Source organism: Eriocheir sinensis, chromosome 19 (assembly GCF_024679095.1).
Source record: "Eriocheir sinensis breed Jianghai 21 chromosome 19, ASM2467909v1, whole genome shotgun sequence".
NCBI classification, from domain to species: Eukaryota; Metazoa; Arthropoda; class Malacostraca; order Decapoda; family Varunidae; genus Eriocheir; species Eriocheir sinensis.
This window is the reverse complement of record NC_066527.1, coordinates 6,349,288-6,366,822: the sequence shown is the minus strand read 5'-3', so window position 1 is coordinate 6,366,822 and position 17,535 is coordinate 6,349,288. Positions and strand designations below refer to the sequence as shown.

At 43.2% G+C, this 17,535-nt stretch overlaps 1 protein-coding gene across 4 annotated transcripts in view; it reads right to left on the bottom strand.

The window, feature by feature from the left end:
- Positions 1-3,888: 3,888 nt before the first annotated feature.
- The window catches only part of LOC127000610 (tRNA dimethylallyltransferase-like), a 96,474-nt gene continuing 82,827 nt past the window's right edge, over positions 3,889-17,535 (bottom strand). For 2 of the 4 annotated variants that reach the window (XR_007754336.1, XR_007754338.1), the window contains 3 exons: positions 17,369-17,531; positions 13,566-13,846; positions 3,889-5,246 (listed from right to left, as the gene is read on the bottom strand). Coding sequence is in view for 1 of the 4 variants with exons in the window: in XM_050864537.1 (XP_050720494.1) it covers positions 13,704-13,846; positions 17,369-17,531 (306 nt within the window). In the remaining 3 variants the exon portion in view is untranslated. Of the gene's footprint in view, positions 5,247-11,340; positions 11,587-13,565; positions 13,847-17,368; positions 17,532-17,535 lie in introns of all 4 variants that reach the window. The other 2 variants (XR_007754337.1, XM_050864537.1) reach the window with 2 other exon arrangements.

Sequence of the window (17,535 nt, the reverse complement as noted above, 5' to 3'; positions counted from 1 at the left end):
AAACTTTCATATTATTCTATATAGACAGCTTCATATGTATGCACAGGGCATACATGTAACTAAATCAGCCATGCTGTTATGTAAAAATGTGGTCTGCTAATTAAGTGTGAATAATAAACAAATGTAATGAATATGTACAGGTGAAGAGTCTGTCTTGCTGACATCTGCTAAATAATAGAACTTGTCACCATTATGAAATAAATTTTCACCTATTATCCCTTGGAAAGATGAGGCTGTCCTCCCTCCTCCTTTGCTGTGAAAATCCAACAATAAACTTATCAATCAATCACCAGATTCGAGCGGTTTATTACAGCGAGACACTCCGCATTTTTTCATCATATCTATTCTTCACAGTTTATTTTATATTTATTCCTTACATTTACTCTTTGTACATTTATTTTTCATATTTATCCTTCATAATCCTAAGCTCAGCTGATGTAATGTTGACATTTCCCTCCACTCCGGCATACCAACACTGCCGAATCACACGCCTTCGTCTTGTAGTGACTGTTACCATGCTGGTAGTCGCCGAACAGCGACTGTGAAAGCGGATCGAGGTGATGGTAATGGCTGCTACCAGGATGGTATGGCCTATGGTTAGGGTGCGTACCAGACGACTGTGAAAGCGGCCCTTAACCCTTTCCTTGCGCGCAGGACGGGACGCGACTATCCCCTCAGGCGCAGTCTCTTTTAACCTCGGTATTTCAAAAACTATTCACCACAGCTAAAAAACAAAAATACCATTGGAAAGAGGAGGTCCAGATCTATAGGAGTCTGTTATGTATGCCTCTCTTGCGAATGTACATGCACGTTCAGGGAGTGTTGAATGTTAACACTTACGTCGGTGCGTGCGGGATGATCAGCCATATTGAGAGAACTGCGGACATCTCTCCTTCAGATTCTGGCAAGGGAGTATTGCCAACTGCAATATTTACAACTATTTGGTCAAAGAATCAGTCAGGTGATAGGTGAAGCTATGCAAAAATGCCACTATATTGGGCTAGAACATCCACCAATTACTCGTCCGTAGATTCGCCGCGCTGGGCTGATATGATTTTCCACCAATTTTAATGAAGAACTCACTCAATTGGCAATCCTGTGTTGTGAGAATTAGTGTTGGAACACTTTCATACACGGGAGATTTGAGTGCGGGTGGAGCTCGCAGCGAGCGTTTAGCAATGAAAGGGTTAATGTGTTAAAAAGCTTTGTGAGACTGTACAGGGCTACGCTTACTGGTCTGAGCATGTGCAGCGCCAGATTTTGACGATGGGACACCAAATAACACAACACCGGGTGCCTTCAATACCATGGCATGCTCACAAACGAATATGGAATATCAAATTTGTGGCAGTGAATAATCATATTTTGGGCAAAGTTAAATGATTTTTCTCTTTGATATATTGATTTTTGAGTAACAAAAAAAATAACCTTGTGTTTTAATGTTGATGATCTAAGTATGAAATCTCTTCACCGAAGATATTTCATACCCCGAATTTTTTTCATACAACTTTCTATACACTCGGCCCTCGATTTAATGGATTTCGGATTTAACGGACCACAAAATCTCAACGGACATTCTGTCCGTTGCTGGGTAGATATGTCCAGTGTGACACTGACTTTAGAAACGTCAAAACTGTAAAATAACAATAAACACACAAAATCCTACTAAAATAAATTTATAAATAATATTATGTATATTACTACGTATATCATGAAATCATAAAAAAAGAAAAATTGTTCTGAGCTTGAAGGGAGGCAGGTATTGAGTGTGACATAATATGTGTTAACATGGTGCAATCTACCGCTCCGCTCCGAGGAGCGGAGCGGTAGATTGCACCATGTTAACACTGGTCTGTGCTTGTCTCTTGAGGAACGTACTACATTGTCCGTTGCTGCTTTGATTCTGGTGTTTGTTTTGTGCAACTGGCTAACATCAAAGTATACTCACTCCGCTCCACTGTGTTCAACTTTGCTTATTCCTGGACTGATCTAACGGTCGCTACACTGGCTAACAGTTGGAAAATGCTGTTGCATGATAAGGAAAACAATCCTGAATTTGAAGGATTTGAGGCACAGGACTTCCACTGGCAAATGCATCGAGGTGGAGAGACAGGACCAACAATCAAAGATGTTCAAGATGGGGTAGACGAACAGGAAGAAGCTCCCAGGTTCCGGGTTCTCACTGATGCAGAGATCACAGCTTCAGTGGTCTAAGGTGATGAGAATGACAGCGACAGTGGTATTGAGGAAGATATCCCAGTAAAGAAAGTGAAGCTGTCAACTTTGCGCACCTTTGTCGATGCAGTACCTGAAACATCATCTCACTATGGTAATTTACGGATGCTGTGAGAGCTGATTATCGTGGAACAGCACACGAGTGGTCGGCAGACTAAGGTGACCAGCTTTTTTGCTCCATGTTGCCTGCCTACCGCTGCTGCGACCCAGTGCCAGGACCCAGCCCTTCTACCACCAATGTGCCTGACCCAATGCCAGGACCCAGCCCTTCTACCACCAATGTGCCTGACTTAATGCCAGGACCCAGCCCTTCTACCACCAATGTGCCTGACCCAATGCCAGGACCCAGCCCTTCTACCACCAATGTGCCTGACCCAATGCCAGGACCCAGCACTTCTACCACCAATGTGCCTGACCCAATGCCAGGACCCAGCACTTCTACCACCAATGTGCCTGACCCAATGCCAGGACCCAGCCCTTCTACCACCAATGTGCCTGACCCAATGCCAGGACCCAGCACTTCTACCACCAATGTGCCTGACCCAGCCCTTCTACCGCCAATGTGCCTGACCCAATGCCAGGACCCAGCACTTCTACCACCAATGTGCCTGACCCAATGCCAGGACCCAGCACTTCTACCACCAATGTGCCTGACCCAATGCCAGGACCCAGCACTTCTACCACCAATGTGCCTGACCCAATGCCAGGACCCAGCACTTCTACCGCCAATGTGCCTGACCCAATGCCAGGACCCAGCACTTCTACCGCCAATGTGCCTGACCCCAATGCCAGGACCCACCCCTTATACCGCCAATGGGCCTGACCCAATGCCAGGACCCAGCACTTCTACCGCCAATGTGCCTGACCCAATGCCAGGACCCAGCACTTCTACCACCAATGTGCCTGACCCAATGCCAGGACCCAGCACTTCTACCACCAATGTGCCTGACCCAGCCCTTCTACCGCCAATGTGCCTGACCCCAATGCCAGGACCCAGCACTTCTACCACCAATGTGCCTGACCCAATGCCAGGACCCAGCACTTCTACCGCCAATGTGCCTGACCCAATGCCAGGACCCAGCACTTCTACCACCAATGTGCCTGACCCAATGCCAGGACCCAGCCCTTCTACCACCAATGTGCCTGACCCAATGCCAGGACCCAGCCCTTCTACCACCAATGTGCCTGACCCAATGCCAGGACCCAGCACTTCTACCGCCAATGTGCCTGACTTAATGCCAGGACCCAGCACTTCTACCGCCAATGTGCCTGACCCAGCACTTCTACCGCCAATGTGCCTGACTTAATGCCAGGACCCAGCACTTCTACCACCAATGTGCCTGACTTAATGCCAGGACCCAGCACTTCTACCGCCAATGTGCCTGACTTAATGCCAGGACCCAGCCCTTCTACCACCAATGTGCCTGACCCAGTGCCAGGACCCAGCACTTCTACCACCAATGTGCCTGAACCAATGCCAGGACCCAGCACTTCTGCCACAGGACCTGATGTTGCCTTCTTGGAATTTTCTCAAGACCCCGACGACCCATGGACCTGGGCTTCGACTCGGAATAACAAGTATTCTGAGTCTTGTACATAGTGTAAATACATCTTTAAATACTACAATACTACTATAGGTAAGTAAAACAGTCATTTCAGTTCTTTAATTAAATATATTATACTAATGTACAGTACTTGAATGTTACAAAACAGTAATTTTATTGTATACTGGTATTTATCGTATGTAAGTATTTTCAAGCAACGGACCACCCTTCCCCTCTTTTAATCCATTAAATTGAGGGCCGAGTGTACGTACACTGCAATGTTGCCTCTGTGGTGGTGTCAGCTCAACTGGCCTCTTTCAACCCCACATGGGTGCACTGTCTGCCATATTTTGATCAAATATTGGGTTCATCCCTATAGAATGACAGGACCTGGGTCAGAGGAGGTGGCCAGAGTGGTGATGTTTAACAAAGTTCTTTGTATGTGCTAACAAAATACAAATCATACATAAACATAAAGGCTTTTAGTATCTAAAAGTTAACCCTCTCGTGCACCATAAGTTTCTGTTCCACTCACCATGCATTTCTCAGGCCCGACCGGTCTTTTTTGGCCACCGCCGCCGGACGTATTTTACCCTCACAGATACATCATACCCCAATAAAATTTGGTATCAATGGCTTCATAAAGACTTGTCCTAGAACATGCACAAATAAAAATAGAGGAAAATAAACTATACAAACTTTTATAGAGTATTGGAGACAATAAATCCGAAGTATCAACTCTTCCCCACTCGCTACTCAAAATTTTGTGGGCCAACTTCTTTAGCTGAATATATGCTTCCATTTTTATATGCTTCGAAACGGAATTTAGTGAGGATTCTTATGGTATCCTAAAAATCCTCATATGCTTATTAGTTCCCAAGTTACATAAAGAAAACTATTTTTTTCCTCTCCCGTCAGAGTAGGCTAACAACTAAAAATCGCTCTACACTTCTTAGAAAGGTTGCCATACGTTACCATTAAGAAACTTATCCTAACAAATGACACTCCCAAATTTGATGAACTTTCACTGAAAATTTAATTTTTAATCAATCATTTAAACTTGTTATGTGCTGTGCGGCAGGACCTTTTACCCTCTGATGACGCAAAACGCATCAACGTGCACGAGAGGGTTAAAGTGAGAAGGGTGAATAGGAGCACACAAAACAGGTCAGTTAAAAACTGGTGGGGGGGGTGGGGGTGCTACACCACAACTGCCACTTAAGGCTGATAGAACTGTAGACATTTCTCCAACTCTGAAGCATTAGCATAACTTTCTTTTTAGAGTTTATTAACAGCTTCCCTTCTCCCCAACAGACAGCTCCCAAGGTATGGCTGACAGCTGGATCATTCCACAACTGTGTTAGGCGTCTCGTTCCATGCCATGGTGTGGTCTCTGCTGCCAATCTCTAGGAGGTCTGTAGCCTTGTTGGATGGTCATGGCACCTGACAGGGAGCAAGGTGTCACACCTGAAAGAAGGAACACCGACGTGAGCATTATGGCGCCTTGGCAATCCATCATGTTCCAAAGTACAGTTGTATGGGGCGTTGGGCGGAGGAGTGGTGTGAGGGACAGTCTGTTGTTTCTAGTTTGCACTGGGAAGGGTACAGGTCACACATCCCAGGAAGATTAAGAAATAAGTTGCAAAGGAAAAGCAGTTGTATCCGGTGTGCTGAGGGTTGCTTTTCCTTTGCATGTGTAGCTCGCAAACTAAAAACAAATGGCTTTGTCCCTTGTGCCCCTTCTCCTCCAGATGCCTCGTATGTTCTTGTAAATTTGACGGGTAAAAGCATTTCTTTAATACATCCGACCTTGAAATGGCTGCAAGACTGTACAATGAACAGGCAGACAGGAAGACTCCTCCTGTCTGAGATAGTAAAAAGTGCTTCCAGTCTAGTAAACAATAAAACAAATTAGTAACAAAAAATAGCAAATGAAATATTTTAAAATAAATTTGTTTTATAAAATTTTTGAAATTTTTTTTTCTACTTTTTGACCCAATACACTTTTTCAACTTTGGAAGGACAAAATGTGACCAAAGAACTGTAGCATTAACCCTTTCATGGCTAAATGCTCGCAGCGAGTGTTAGGCGTATTTGCTGGTGGTGCTAAACGCTCGCTGCGAGCTCCAGCTGCACTCAAATCTCCCGCGTATGAAAGTGTTCCAACAATATTTCTCACAACACAGCATTGGCAATTGAGTGGGTTCTCCACTAAATTTGGTGGAAAAATCATGTCAGCCCAGTGCAGAAAACCTACAGATGAGCAACTGGTGGATGTTGTTGACCAATATAGTGACATTTTTGCATAGCTTCACTTATCACATAACTGATATTTTGACCAAAGAGTTGTAAATTTTGCAGTTGGCAATACTGCCCTGCCAGCACCCCATCATCAAGAGATCTACAGTAGTTGCCTTACGGCTGACCGTTGCACACGTGTAAATGTACGTCTTCACAGGCAACACCCCCTGAACGTGCCTGTACTTTCGCAGAAGATGCTTACATTACCGAATCGTATAGATCTTGGGTGTTTTTTTTTTTTTTTTTTAGCCATGATGAATAGTTTTTGAGATACAGAGGTTAAAAGAGCGTCACTTGCTGGTGGTGCTAAGAGCTCGCTGCGAGCGCCAGTCGCACTCACAGCAAAAAGCACCACCTGAATGTGCCTGTACGTTCGCAGGAGAGGCTTACATAACCAAATCTTAAGGGGCTCTCACACATTCCCGGTCCCGGTCGCGACCGTCCCCGATGACTCCCGATAAGCCGGTCGCCGGTCGACCGGCTGTAAGATCGGGGATTGTCGGCGGCAGACCGCTGGTCGACGCCGATCGACCCTGAGGACCGTGACGCAGCCACCACCGCCGTCAACTTTAAAATTTTCAAAGATATCGGCGATCGCCCGGTCGACCGGCGGTGTGGAAAAATGTCGCCGGTCGACCGGCGGTCAGCGCCGACACCCACGGCAGACCGGCGGCAGACCGCGAGTGAACACCTGTGTCTGACCTGGGGATTAGCGAGGAGGAAGGAGGAAAGAAGAGGAACAGGTAGGAGCGAGGATGAAGAGAGAGAGATGCGATAAAGGAGGAAGAGGAATGGGTGAAAGAGAGAAAAAAAATATATATATATATATATATATATATATATATATATATATATATATATATATATATATATATATATATATATATATATATATATAGATAGATAGAGAGATATAGAGATAGATAGAGAGAGAGAGAGAGAGAGACAGACAGACAGACAGACAGACAGACAGAAGGGAAAGGAATGGAAGGAGGAACAGGTGGGAGGGAGTGAGGACGAGAGAGGGAGTGAGAAAGAGAGAGGGAGGGATGGAGGAGAATGAGGAAGGAAGGGAGAGAGGGTGGAAAGAGATGAAAAAAAGGAGGAAGAGGAATGGGTGAAAGGAGAGAGAGAGAGAGAAAGAGAGAGAGAGAGTTTTATGCACACGAATGAATTTAGGTATGAAGCTATTTATGAGATAATTATAAATATATTAAAATGCAAAGAAAGTGTTTGCTCGTCGATGTGCAGCAGGTCTGCCGCATAGGCAGATCTACCGCCGACTGACCTGCTGCAGTCGCCTCGGAGAAGTCGAAAATCGTATATGGTCGCCGGTCTACCGCGGTAAACCGGCTTACAGCGGTAAGCCGCTTGATCTACAGGCAGACCGCGATAACCCGATCGGGATTATTGCCTATTTTGTCGGCGGTCAGGCCCCGATCGGCTTATCGGGAGTCATCGGGGACGGTCGCGACTGGGACCGGGAATGTGTGAGAGCCCCTTTATAGATCTTGGCCTCCTCTTTCCAATGGTGCTTTTGTTTTGTAGCTATGATGAATAGTTTTTGGAATACAGCGGTTAAAAGAGATCCCCTTCCCCGCCAGGGTGCCTGAGCGCGCCTGAGGGGATAGTCTCATTGCGAGCGCTTAGCAATGAAAGGGTTAACCCCTTCACTACGGTATGGCTGAGAGCGTGGCTTTTGGCATATCTGGGATTGCCACACAAGCAAAATTTTTGAAACTGAATATTTTTTTTTTTTACAACAAAGGAGGCAGCTCAAGGGCACAAAAAAAGGAAACTAACAAAAAAAAAGCCCGCTGCTCCTAAAAAAGAATCAGAAGAGGTGGCCGAAAGAGAGGTCAATTTCGGGAGGAGAGGTGTCCCAATACCCTCCTCTTGAAAGAGTTCAAGTCGTAGGCACGAGGAAATACAGATGAAGGAAGATTGTTCCAGGGTTTACCAGTGTGAGGGATGAAAGAGTGAAGATGCTGGTTAACTTTTGCATAAGGGGTTTGGACAGTATAGGGATGAGCATGAGTAGAAGAAAGTTGTGTGCAGCGGGGCCGCGGGAGGGGGGAAGGCATGCAGTTAGCAAGTTCAGAAGAGCAGTCAGCGTGGAAATATCGATAGAAGATAGAAAGAGAGGCAACATCGCGACGGAATTTAAGAGGTAGAAGACTATCAGTAGGAGGAGGAGAGCTGATAAGACGAAGAGCCTTAGACTCCGCTCTGTCCAGAAGAGCTGTGTGAGTGGAGCCCCCCCAACATGTGAGATGCATACTCCATACGAGGGCGGACAAGGCCCCTGTATATGGATAGCAACTGCGCGTGGGAGAAGAACTGGCGGAGACGATATAGAACGCCCAACCTCGAGGAAGCTGATTTAGCGAGAGAGGAGATATGAAGTTTCCAGTTAAGATTTTGAGTAAAGGATAGACCGAGGATGTTTAGTGCTGAAGATGGTGATAGCTGAGTGTTGTTGAAGAATAGGGGATAGGTGTTTGGAAGATTGTGTTGAGTTGATAGGTGGAGAAATTGAGTTTTTGAGGCATTGATTATACCTAGATTAAGCCATAAAACTAAACATAATCATCATGTATTATATATCAACATATGAGGAATTAAATGGTGCAGAAAGACAAACATAAATTCACTGATAATTTTGAGGTGGATACATAAACCTACAAGTAAAATGCAGTATCGTGTTGATCATGTGTTCGCTGAATTTGATTCCCTAATTTTAGTAGTGATGGGTTGATAGACTTGTGGGAAAAGTGCAGGAGAGGGAAGAAATTAGAGTGTGGAGCAGAAATTTCCACTTCACCCAAGCGTGGACATGAGGTTGAGGGACAGCAGGGCAGGGGTGAGGTCTGCTTATCTCTTCTCTCTGGGTTGACAAGGAAAGTCTTTCTAGTACCAGTATTTTCGTTGTGTGTGTTCAAGGAGAAAATATTATAGTTGAAGATAAGGATAGAACAGCAAGTGATGGAAATGAAAGATAAAGGAAGGAAAAAAAGAGCCTGATACACCTGGCTAGCCTACATTACCTGCAAGACACACAGTAGAAGCAACATCATTATGCAGAAACAGACTGCCAAGGCAATTATGCCCATAAGTAGCATCCTCTCATGACATTGAGAGCATCGTGATTCATCTGAATTATCTGCAACTTGATCCCCCATCACAATCATTTCATGGAGGTGGATAATTTCCCCAACCTCTGATTCTAATTGCAGGCTCTCTGGCGGCACGATGTCTTGCCGTGATAGAAGCTCATCTCCAAATGACTAAAAATGTAATATTGGTCAGTGGTGGGCACCCATCACTTTTTTGCTGTTCCAATCCCAATCATTTTTTTAAGTACTGCTGTTCCAATCACTTCACTCCAATCATAAGGTTGGTTTGCGTTAGAAAAAGATAACACTTTGTCCTTATTAGAAGTTCATATAAAAAAGTATATGGATGGCTTCAACACCAGCGTTTATCGCAAACCAACCTTCACAGGCCTGTGCACAAAATTCAAGTCTTTTATTCCATCAACTTAAAAAAGAAACCTAATCAGCACACTAACAACACGCAGTGGGCGAATCTTGCTCGTGGGTTTCCCAGCCATTGTGCAGGACGTGCGTGGTAAGCGAGCCGACTCCTTGGCGCTTTCACAGTCATTTTGTTTGTTTTGATCATTACCAATGGCTGCGAACGCCGCTATAGTATTTCCACATAAAACTAGCCGATGGGGTAGTGGCGGCTGCGGGGTTAGCCTAGCCCCGCACCTTGGCACACTCTCAACACCTCTTGCTTCTTCTGCAGCCGCCACTAACCCATAGGCCAGTTTCATGCGGAAAACTATAGTGTCGCTAGCCGCCATTGGTAATGATCAAAACATAGTGACAAAGTGGCCCTAGGCGTGTACTCATCTGGTTGGGACCCGCCGCGCCACATTCCGCCCAATCATTTACTTTCCCTGCCAACCCAAAATCGACAAAAATATTATTTGGCACGCATATTAATGCAATAATTAGTGGTGACCAACCACTCTCTCTCTCTCTCTCTCTTTATACACCGTGTCTCTGATTTCTTCCCTTTCGGACTGGGCAGCGAGAAAGACAAAAGAAAGGATCGAAAGGCTCTGGGAACACTGGCCAATTTGCCAGCAGGCTGATGTGCAGAAGCGGCACCTGCTGTAGATTTTAGTAAGCTAGTTAACCAAATTGCTTTTGTTTTCGCCTGCCAGAACTGTGTGTGTAATATATATATATATATATATATATATATATATATATATATATATATATATATATATATATATATATATATATATATATATATATATATATATATAACACATAATTCGAACTTAATTGGTTCATTTGGGCTGTTTAAATTGAGAATGTTTGAATTAGGAAGCAATTGCAATTTGTTAATATTTTGGGTGTCTGGAAAGGATTAATGGGATTTACAATATATCCTATGGGATATATTGCTTCAGTTTTCGTCAGACTTTTTCAAATGGAGTAATCACAAAAACCGAGGTTCCACTGTAGTGAGTTTTCCTACTAGGTACATTATAAAAGAATCCCCCACAAATTTTTGAGAAAAAAACTAATTTAGTTACTCAATTTTCTGAAAATGACAAACCACAGAAAATAGCTAAAAGTAACTTATTTTTATGGGAAACTAATCACAATAAGACCTATATTTATATATTGGTCCAATAAAAATAATGATGATTTCACTGCCAGCAGGGCGCATCTATACCTGCCCTGCTACAGGCGTCTCACATTCCTGTGTCATAATAATTTAAGTCAAGTAAGCTACTGTGTCACACACGACCTATATTCTGAAACCTCTCGTACAACATCCGGTAAAGAAATACATATAATTCCAGCAGAACTCAGCCAGGACGTAGTATACGCGTCCTCGGATATTTCACAAGCGCTGTGAGGACACAGTATACGCATTCTTGTGTTGAAGGGGTTAAAAGTAGGTGTAAACTCCTATAGGATACTTTGCAATGCTACAGTTCTTGGGTCACAATCTTTCCTTAAAGTTGAAAATGGCGGCCAAGATACTGCAAAACATATCCACGGATTAGTAGGTCCAATGTGAGGCCAAGAAACTAAACTAACACATTACCTGTTGAGAGAAATTCATAATGACCCTTTACCGGAAAGGTTTGTTAGGAATATTTCATGGTCTCGTTGACACTCTTCCTCCCAATAAAAATTACACTAGAAACTATAGACTTAGCATTACTTACAATACTTATCTACTTGTCCAACTCCTGATCCCCACGTAAGATCTCTCCTCAAGGGGATGGCCGTGGAAACAGTCCAATATTCCCTCACCTGCCAACTCTTCACGACCCATTCTACTGGTGGTCTCTCCGTAGCACCACCTCCCTCAATCCCACCCTGGTACTCTCACAGTATCATCGTCATTCATTTCTATCAGGTCCAAACCAGAGCCATAGGGTGGGAGTGTGTGGCCAACTCCATCACCGGCACTGTGTTGGTACCAAAAAAGCCACATGAAAATTAAAGTGATGCTGATACAAGAGTGTTTTTTGTCCTCTTGGTAACTTCTTTGAGGTCCTGATGATTCTGTGTGCCTCCCCATTAAATTACTAAAGGATCAACGGCAATTTGAATGTTGTGCGGCTGATATGGTAACACTGTGCCTGTGATTTTTTTTTTTTTATTTTTTTTTTACAGCAAAGGAGATGGCTCAAGGGCAACAGAGAGAGAGAGAGAGAGAGAGAGAGAGAGAGAGAGAGAGAAGGGGGGGAAGGGTAGTAGAATAGAGTGAAAGAAGGGAAGGGAAGGAGGGGAGAGAAAGGGAAGGGGAAGAAAGGGGAGAGAAGGGGAAAGGGGGGAGGAGGGGAGAGATAGGGAGATGCATGGGCAGAGTTGCTAAGAGAGAGAGAGAGAGAGAGAGAAGATAGACTGATTTTTACATACTCTCTCTCTTTGTTGCCCTTAAGCGATCTCCTTTGCTGTAAAAAAAACCATCTCAAGAGCACTAAGCTTCAGACACTCCTCGATACACTCCCTTTGCTGCTGCACCAAGGCTTGAACACTTACTTCTTCTCCATTTAACATCCAAGCAAAAATACTCTTACGTCTTCATTTAACTGTATATTCTTTAACCCGGTAGCAGCGGGGATCATGTTTCTTAATGGTCCCTCCAAGCAAGAAAAATGAGAAAAAATCACCCCTCACACAAACTATTTCATAATATATATCAAAGCATTTGTGATCAGATTATGTATCATCTATTTTGGGGGGTTTATATCATGGCACAAATTTGGCCCGTCGCTGCTATCGGGTTAATGAGGTTGGACAGGCTGTAAGTCTCTCCTACTTTTGATTTTTGTCCTTCTCTTATACATCCTTATATAAGTGTGGGATTGAGGGGAGGGCATCAGGGGGAGACCAACAGTGAAATGGATCAATAAAGTGGATGGGTGTCGAGAGAGTTGGCAGGTGAGGGATTGAGTGTGACAGGAGGTAGTGACGGGACAGGGAAAGCTGGAGACACTTCTGCCGTGGCCGCCCCCTCAAGGGAAGTTCTTGTAAGGAAACAGGGTGTCATACATACAGGAAGTACTCAAATTACGGCAGAATTCAGGACTGACAGACTGCTTGTAAGTCAAAGTGGTCGCAAATTAAAAATAAAATAAATTATTCTTCAAATGTCCCACCAAGGAAAGAGTGGTGTTCTGCGCCTTCTACCCTCCGCCCTAATCCATCTGTCCTCATGAGCTCGCCTCGCCACAGCCACACACACACTCAAGCAGCGAGGCATCAAAGCTACAAACACCTCTCCACCCAAAACTGACCTCTCTTTTGGCCATTCTTTACTTCATCTTTTATAGGTTGCTTTTTTATTTATTTATTTATTTATTTTTTTTTTACAGCAGAGGAAACAGCTCAAGGGACACAAAAAAGGAAACAATAAAAAAAAAACCCCACTACTCACTGCTCCTATAAAAGAGTACAGAGGAGTGGCTAAAAGAGAGGTCAATTTCAGGAGGAGAGGTGTCCTGATACCCTCCTCTTGAAAGAGTTCAAGTCATAGGCAGGAGGAAATACAGGTGAAGGAAGATTGTTCAAGAGTTTACCAGCGTGAGGGATGAAAGAGTGAAGATGCTGGTTAACTCTTGCGTAAGGGGTTTGGACAGTAAAGGGATGAACTTGAGTAGAAAGTCGAGTGCAGTGGGGCCGCGGGAGGGGGGGAGGCATGCAGTTAATAAGTTCAGAAGAGCAGTCAGCATGAAAATATCATTAGAAGATAGAAAGAGAGGCAACATGGCAGCATAATTTAAGAGGTAGAAGACTATCATCAGTAAGAGGAGAAGAGCTGATGAGACGAAGAGCCTTAGACTCCATACAAGGCCCCTGTATATGGATAGCAACTGTGCCCTCAAGCTGCTTCCTTTCCTGTAAAAAATCGAAAACAAAAAAACATACACAATCACCTCACCTTTCCTTTACCAAGCTGGGAGGGAAGAGAGAGAACCGCGTCACCATCATCCTCACCAACACACGCAACACCACAACCTCAGACGGCAGCATCACCAACACCAACCTCCACCAACTCCTCCTCCTCCTCCTATGCCTGCTACTGCTCCTGCTGCTGCTGCTGTGTCGCCTCCTTCCTCCTCAGCATCTTCCTGTGCTTGGCGCCGTGCAGGTGGTCCAGCCAAACGTGGTCACCGATGAACACTCGCTGGCACACCTCACACTCGTGCCTCGCCTTGGTGTCTGTGGAGGGAAGGGGCGGTGAGACGCGTTGCCAGATTGTCCCACTCAGCCTCTTATGTTTACTGATTTCCAACCCCAAACCTGTCTCCTGGGGCCCAGTGAGGAGACTCATAGTTATCGTTAAAATTGTTAATTCCTGATGTTTTGGGCAATAGTTAACCCCCTATCACAATAACAACAAATCTGCCACAAGTCCAATCATTCTGGTGCCGACATTACCAAGACGGCCGTGACCTGACAACAAACACATCAGCGGCAGAGTCAATAACCTTCACGTCAGACAGCCAAGAGTTTTTTAGGCCTTGTCCTTGCCAGACCCCGAGTGAGAAGGCTCGGATCGGGGGACAGTTGACATGGATGGTTTTTTGGCACTCAACGAGGATGACTAAACAATTACTTACTCCTTGAAATGTACGGGCAATGTGTATGTTTGTTATATATGGCCAAGGCGCAGGGGTGATATTTTTTTTTTTTTTTTTTTTTACAAGGGCACCAAAAAAAGGAAAAAAATAATAAAAAAAAGCCCGCTACTCGCTGCTCCTACAAAAAAGAATCAAAAGAGGTGGCCAAAAAGAGAGGTCAATTTCGGGAAGAGAAAAATGTATGGGAAACGTATTTGTTTGATATGGCAAAGAGATATATTTTTTTTTGTGGTGGTCAATAAACTATCTACCTATCTATCTATGGGTGATGTTTTTATTTTATATGGTAAGGAAATGTATGGGGTGATGTATGTTTAATTGATATGGTAAAGATGTATGGGTGATGTTTTTTGTTTGTATGGTAAGGAAATGTATGGGTGATATGTTTAATTGATATGGCAAAGATGTATGGGTGATGTTTTTTGTTTGTATGGTAAGGAAATGTATGGGGTGATGTATGTTTAATTGATATGGTAAAGATGTATGGGTGATGTTTTTTGTTTGTATGGTAAGGAAATGTATGGGGTGATGTATGTTTAATTGATATGGTAAAGATGTATGGGTGATGTTTTTTGTTTGTATGGTAAGGAAATGTATGGGGTGATGTTTTTTGTTTATATGGTAAGGAAATGTATGGGGTGATGTTTTTTTTTATATGGTAAGGAAATGTATGGGGTGATATGTTTAATTGATATGGCAAAGATGTATGGGTGATGTTTTTTGATTATATGGTAAGGAAATGTATGGGTGATGTTTTTTGTTTGTATGGTAAGGAAATGTTTGTTTGATATGGTAAGGAAATGTAAGGGTGATGTTTTTTGTTTGTATGGTAAGGAAATGTTTGTTTGATATGGTAAGGAAATGTATGGGTGATGTTTTTTGTTTGTATGGTAAGGAAATGTTTGTTTGATATGGTAAAGAAATGTATGGGTGATGTTTTTTGTTTGTATGGTAAGGAAATGTTTGTTTGATATGGTAAAGAAATGTATGGGTGATGTTTTTTGTTTGTATGGTAAGGAAATGTTTGTTTGATATGGTAAGGAAATGTATGGGTGATGTTTTTTGTTTGTATGGTAAGGAAATGTTTGTTTGATATGGTAAAGAAATGTATGGGTGATGTTTTTTGTTTGTATGGTAAGGAAATGTTTGTTTGATATGGTAAAGAAATGTATGGGTGATGTTTTTTGTTTGTATGGTAAGGAAATGTATGGGGTGACGTATGTTAGTTTGATACGGTGAACAAATCTATGGGTGATGTGTCTGTTTGATATGCCAAAGAGATGTATGGGCGATGTTTTTCATTTATATGGTAGTGTATGGGGTGGTTTGTTTGCCTGATACACCTCGGGAAAAAAAAGAAAAAAAAAAAAATCCCACTACTATTTTTTTTCCAGGCAGACAAACTAAAGACTGAATACATAAAAAAAGGAACAAAATGTGCTTACAAATATTACGTCAACATATCCTAACGAGACGGTGCTCCAGGCCAGAGGAAGAGATCAGGAAGGGAGAACAAGATGTGGAAAATGATCAGGAAGGGAGTGAAAAATGAGGAATCAGAGAGAAAGAAATAAGGAAAATGATCAGGAAGGGAGTGAAAAATGAGGAATCAGAGAGAAAGAAATAAGGAAAATGATCAGGAAGGGAGAAAGAAATAAGGAAAATGATAAGGAAGGGAGAAAGAAATAAGGAAAATGATCAGGAAGGGAGAAAGAAATAAGGAAATTGATCAGGTAGGGAGAAAGAAGGAAAATGATCAGGAAGGGAGTGAAAAATGAGGAATCAGAGAGAAAGAAATAAGGAAAATGATCAGGAAGGGAGAAAGAAATAAGGAAAATGATAAGGAAGGGAGAAAGAAATAAGGAAAATGATCAGGAAGGGAGAAAGAAATAAGGAAATTGATCAGGTAGGGAGAAAGAAGGAAAATGATCAGGAAGGGAGAAAGAAATAAGGAAAATGATCAGGAAGGGAGAAAGAAATAAGGAACTTGATCAGGAAGGGAGAAAGAAATAAGGAAAATGATCAGGAAGGGAGAAAGAAATAAGGAAAATGATCAGGAAGGGAGAAAGAAATAAGGAAAATGATCAGGAAGGGAGAAAGAAATAAGGAAAATGATCAGGAAGGGAGAAAGAAATAAGGAAAATGATCAGGAAGGGAGAAAGAAATAAGGAAATTGATCAGGTAGGGAGAAAGAAGGAAAATGATCAGGAAGGGAGAAAGAAATAAGGAAAATGATCAGGAAGGGAGAAAGAAATAAGGAAAATGATCAGGAAGGGAGAAAGAAAGAAGGAACATGATCTGGAAGGGAAAAAGAAATAAGGAAAATGATCAGGAAGGGAGAAAGAAATAAGGAAATTGATCAGGAAGGGAGAAAGAAGTAAGGAAAATGATCAGGAAGGGAGAAAGAAATAAGGAAAATGATCAGGAAGGGAGAAAGAAATAAGGAAAATGATCAGGAAGGGAGAAAGAAATAAGGAAAATGATCAGGAAGAGAGAAAGAATTAAGGAAAATGATCAGGAAGGGAGAAAGAAATAAGGAAAATGATCAGGAAGGGAGAAAGAAATAAGGAAAATGATCAGAAAGAAAGAAAGAAATAAGGAAAATGATCAGGAAGGGAGAAAGAAATAAGGAAAATGATCAGGAAGGGAGAAAGAAATAAGGAAAATGATCAGGAAGGGAGAAAGAAATAAGGAAAATGATCAGGAAGGGAGAAAGAAATAAGGAAATTGATCAGGAAGGGAGAAAGAAGTAAGGAAATTGATCAGGAAGGGAGAAAGAAATAAGGAAAATGATCGGGAAGGGAGAAAGAAATAAGGAATCAGAGAGAAATAAATAAGGAATCAGGGAGAAAAAAATATGGAAAATGATCAGGAAGGGAGAAAGAAGTAAGGAAAATGATTAGGAAGGGAGAGAAAAATAAGGAAAATGATTAGGAAGGGAGAACGAGGTGTGTGTGTGTGTGTGTGTGTGTGGGTGTTCGTCTGTCAGGGAACACGTGTATGAGAGAGAGAGAGAGAGAGAGAGAGAGGTCATTAGCCAGCCAGCCAAGAGTCGACGGCCTCCCTGACAGCCTTCACACACCCCCTACTGTCTACCTACTTCTGGGCGTGTTGGCAGCGGCAGGGTCAGGCGGCGGGTTGGCTGGCTTGAGGTCTGGCACGCGGCCCTCCATCACGGCCTGCACCAGCGCCTCGGCCGGCCCCCGCACCTTGGCATCCCACTCCCCAGGGTCAGTGGCGTCCAGGGTGTACAACGGCGGGACCTGC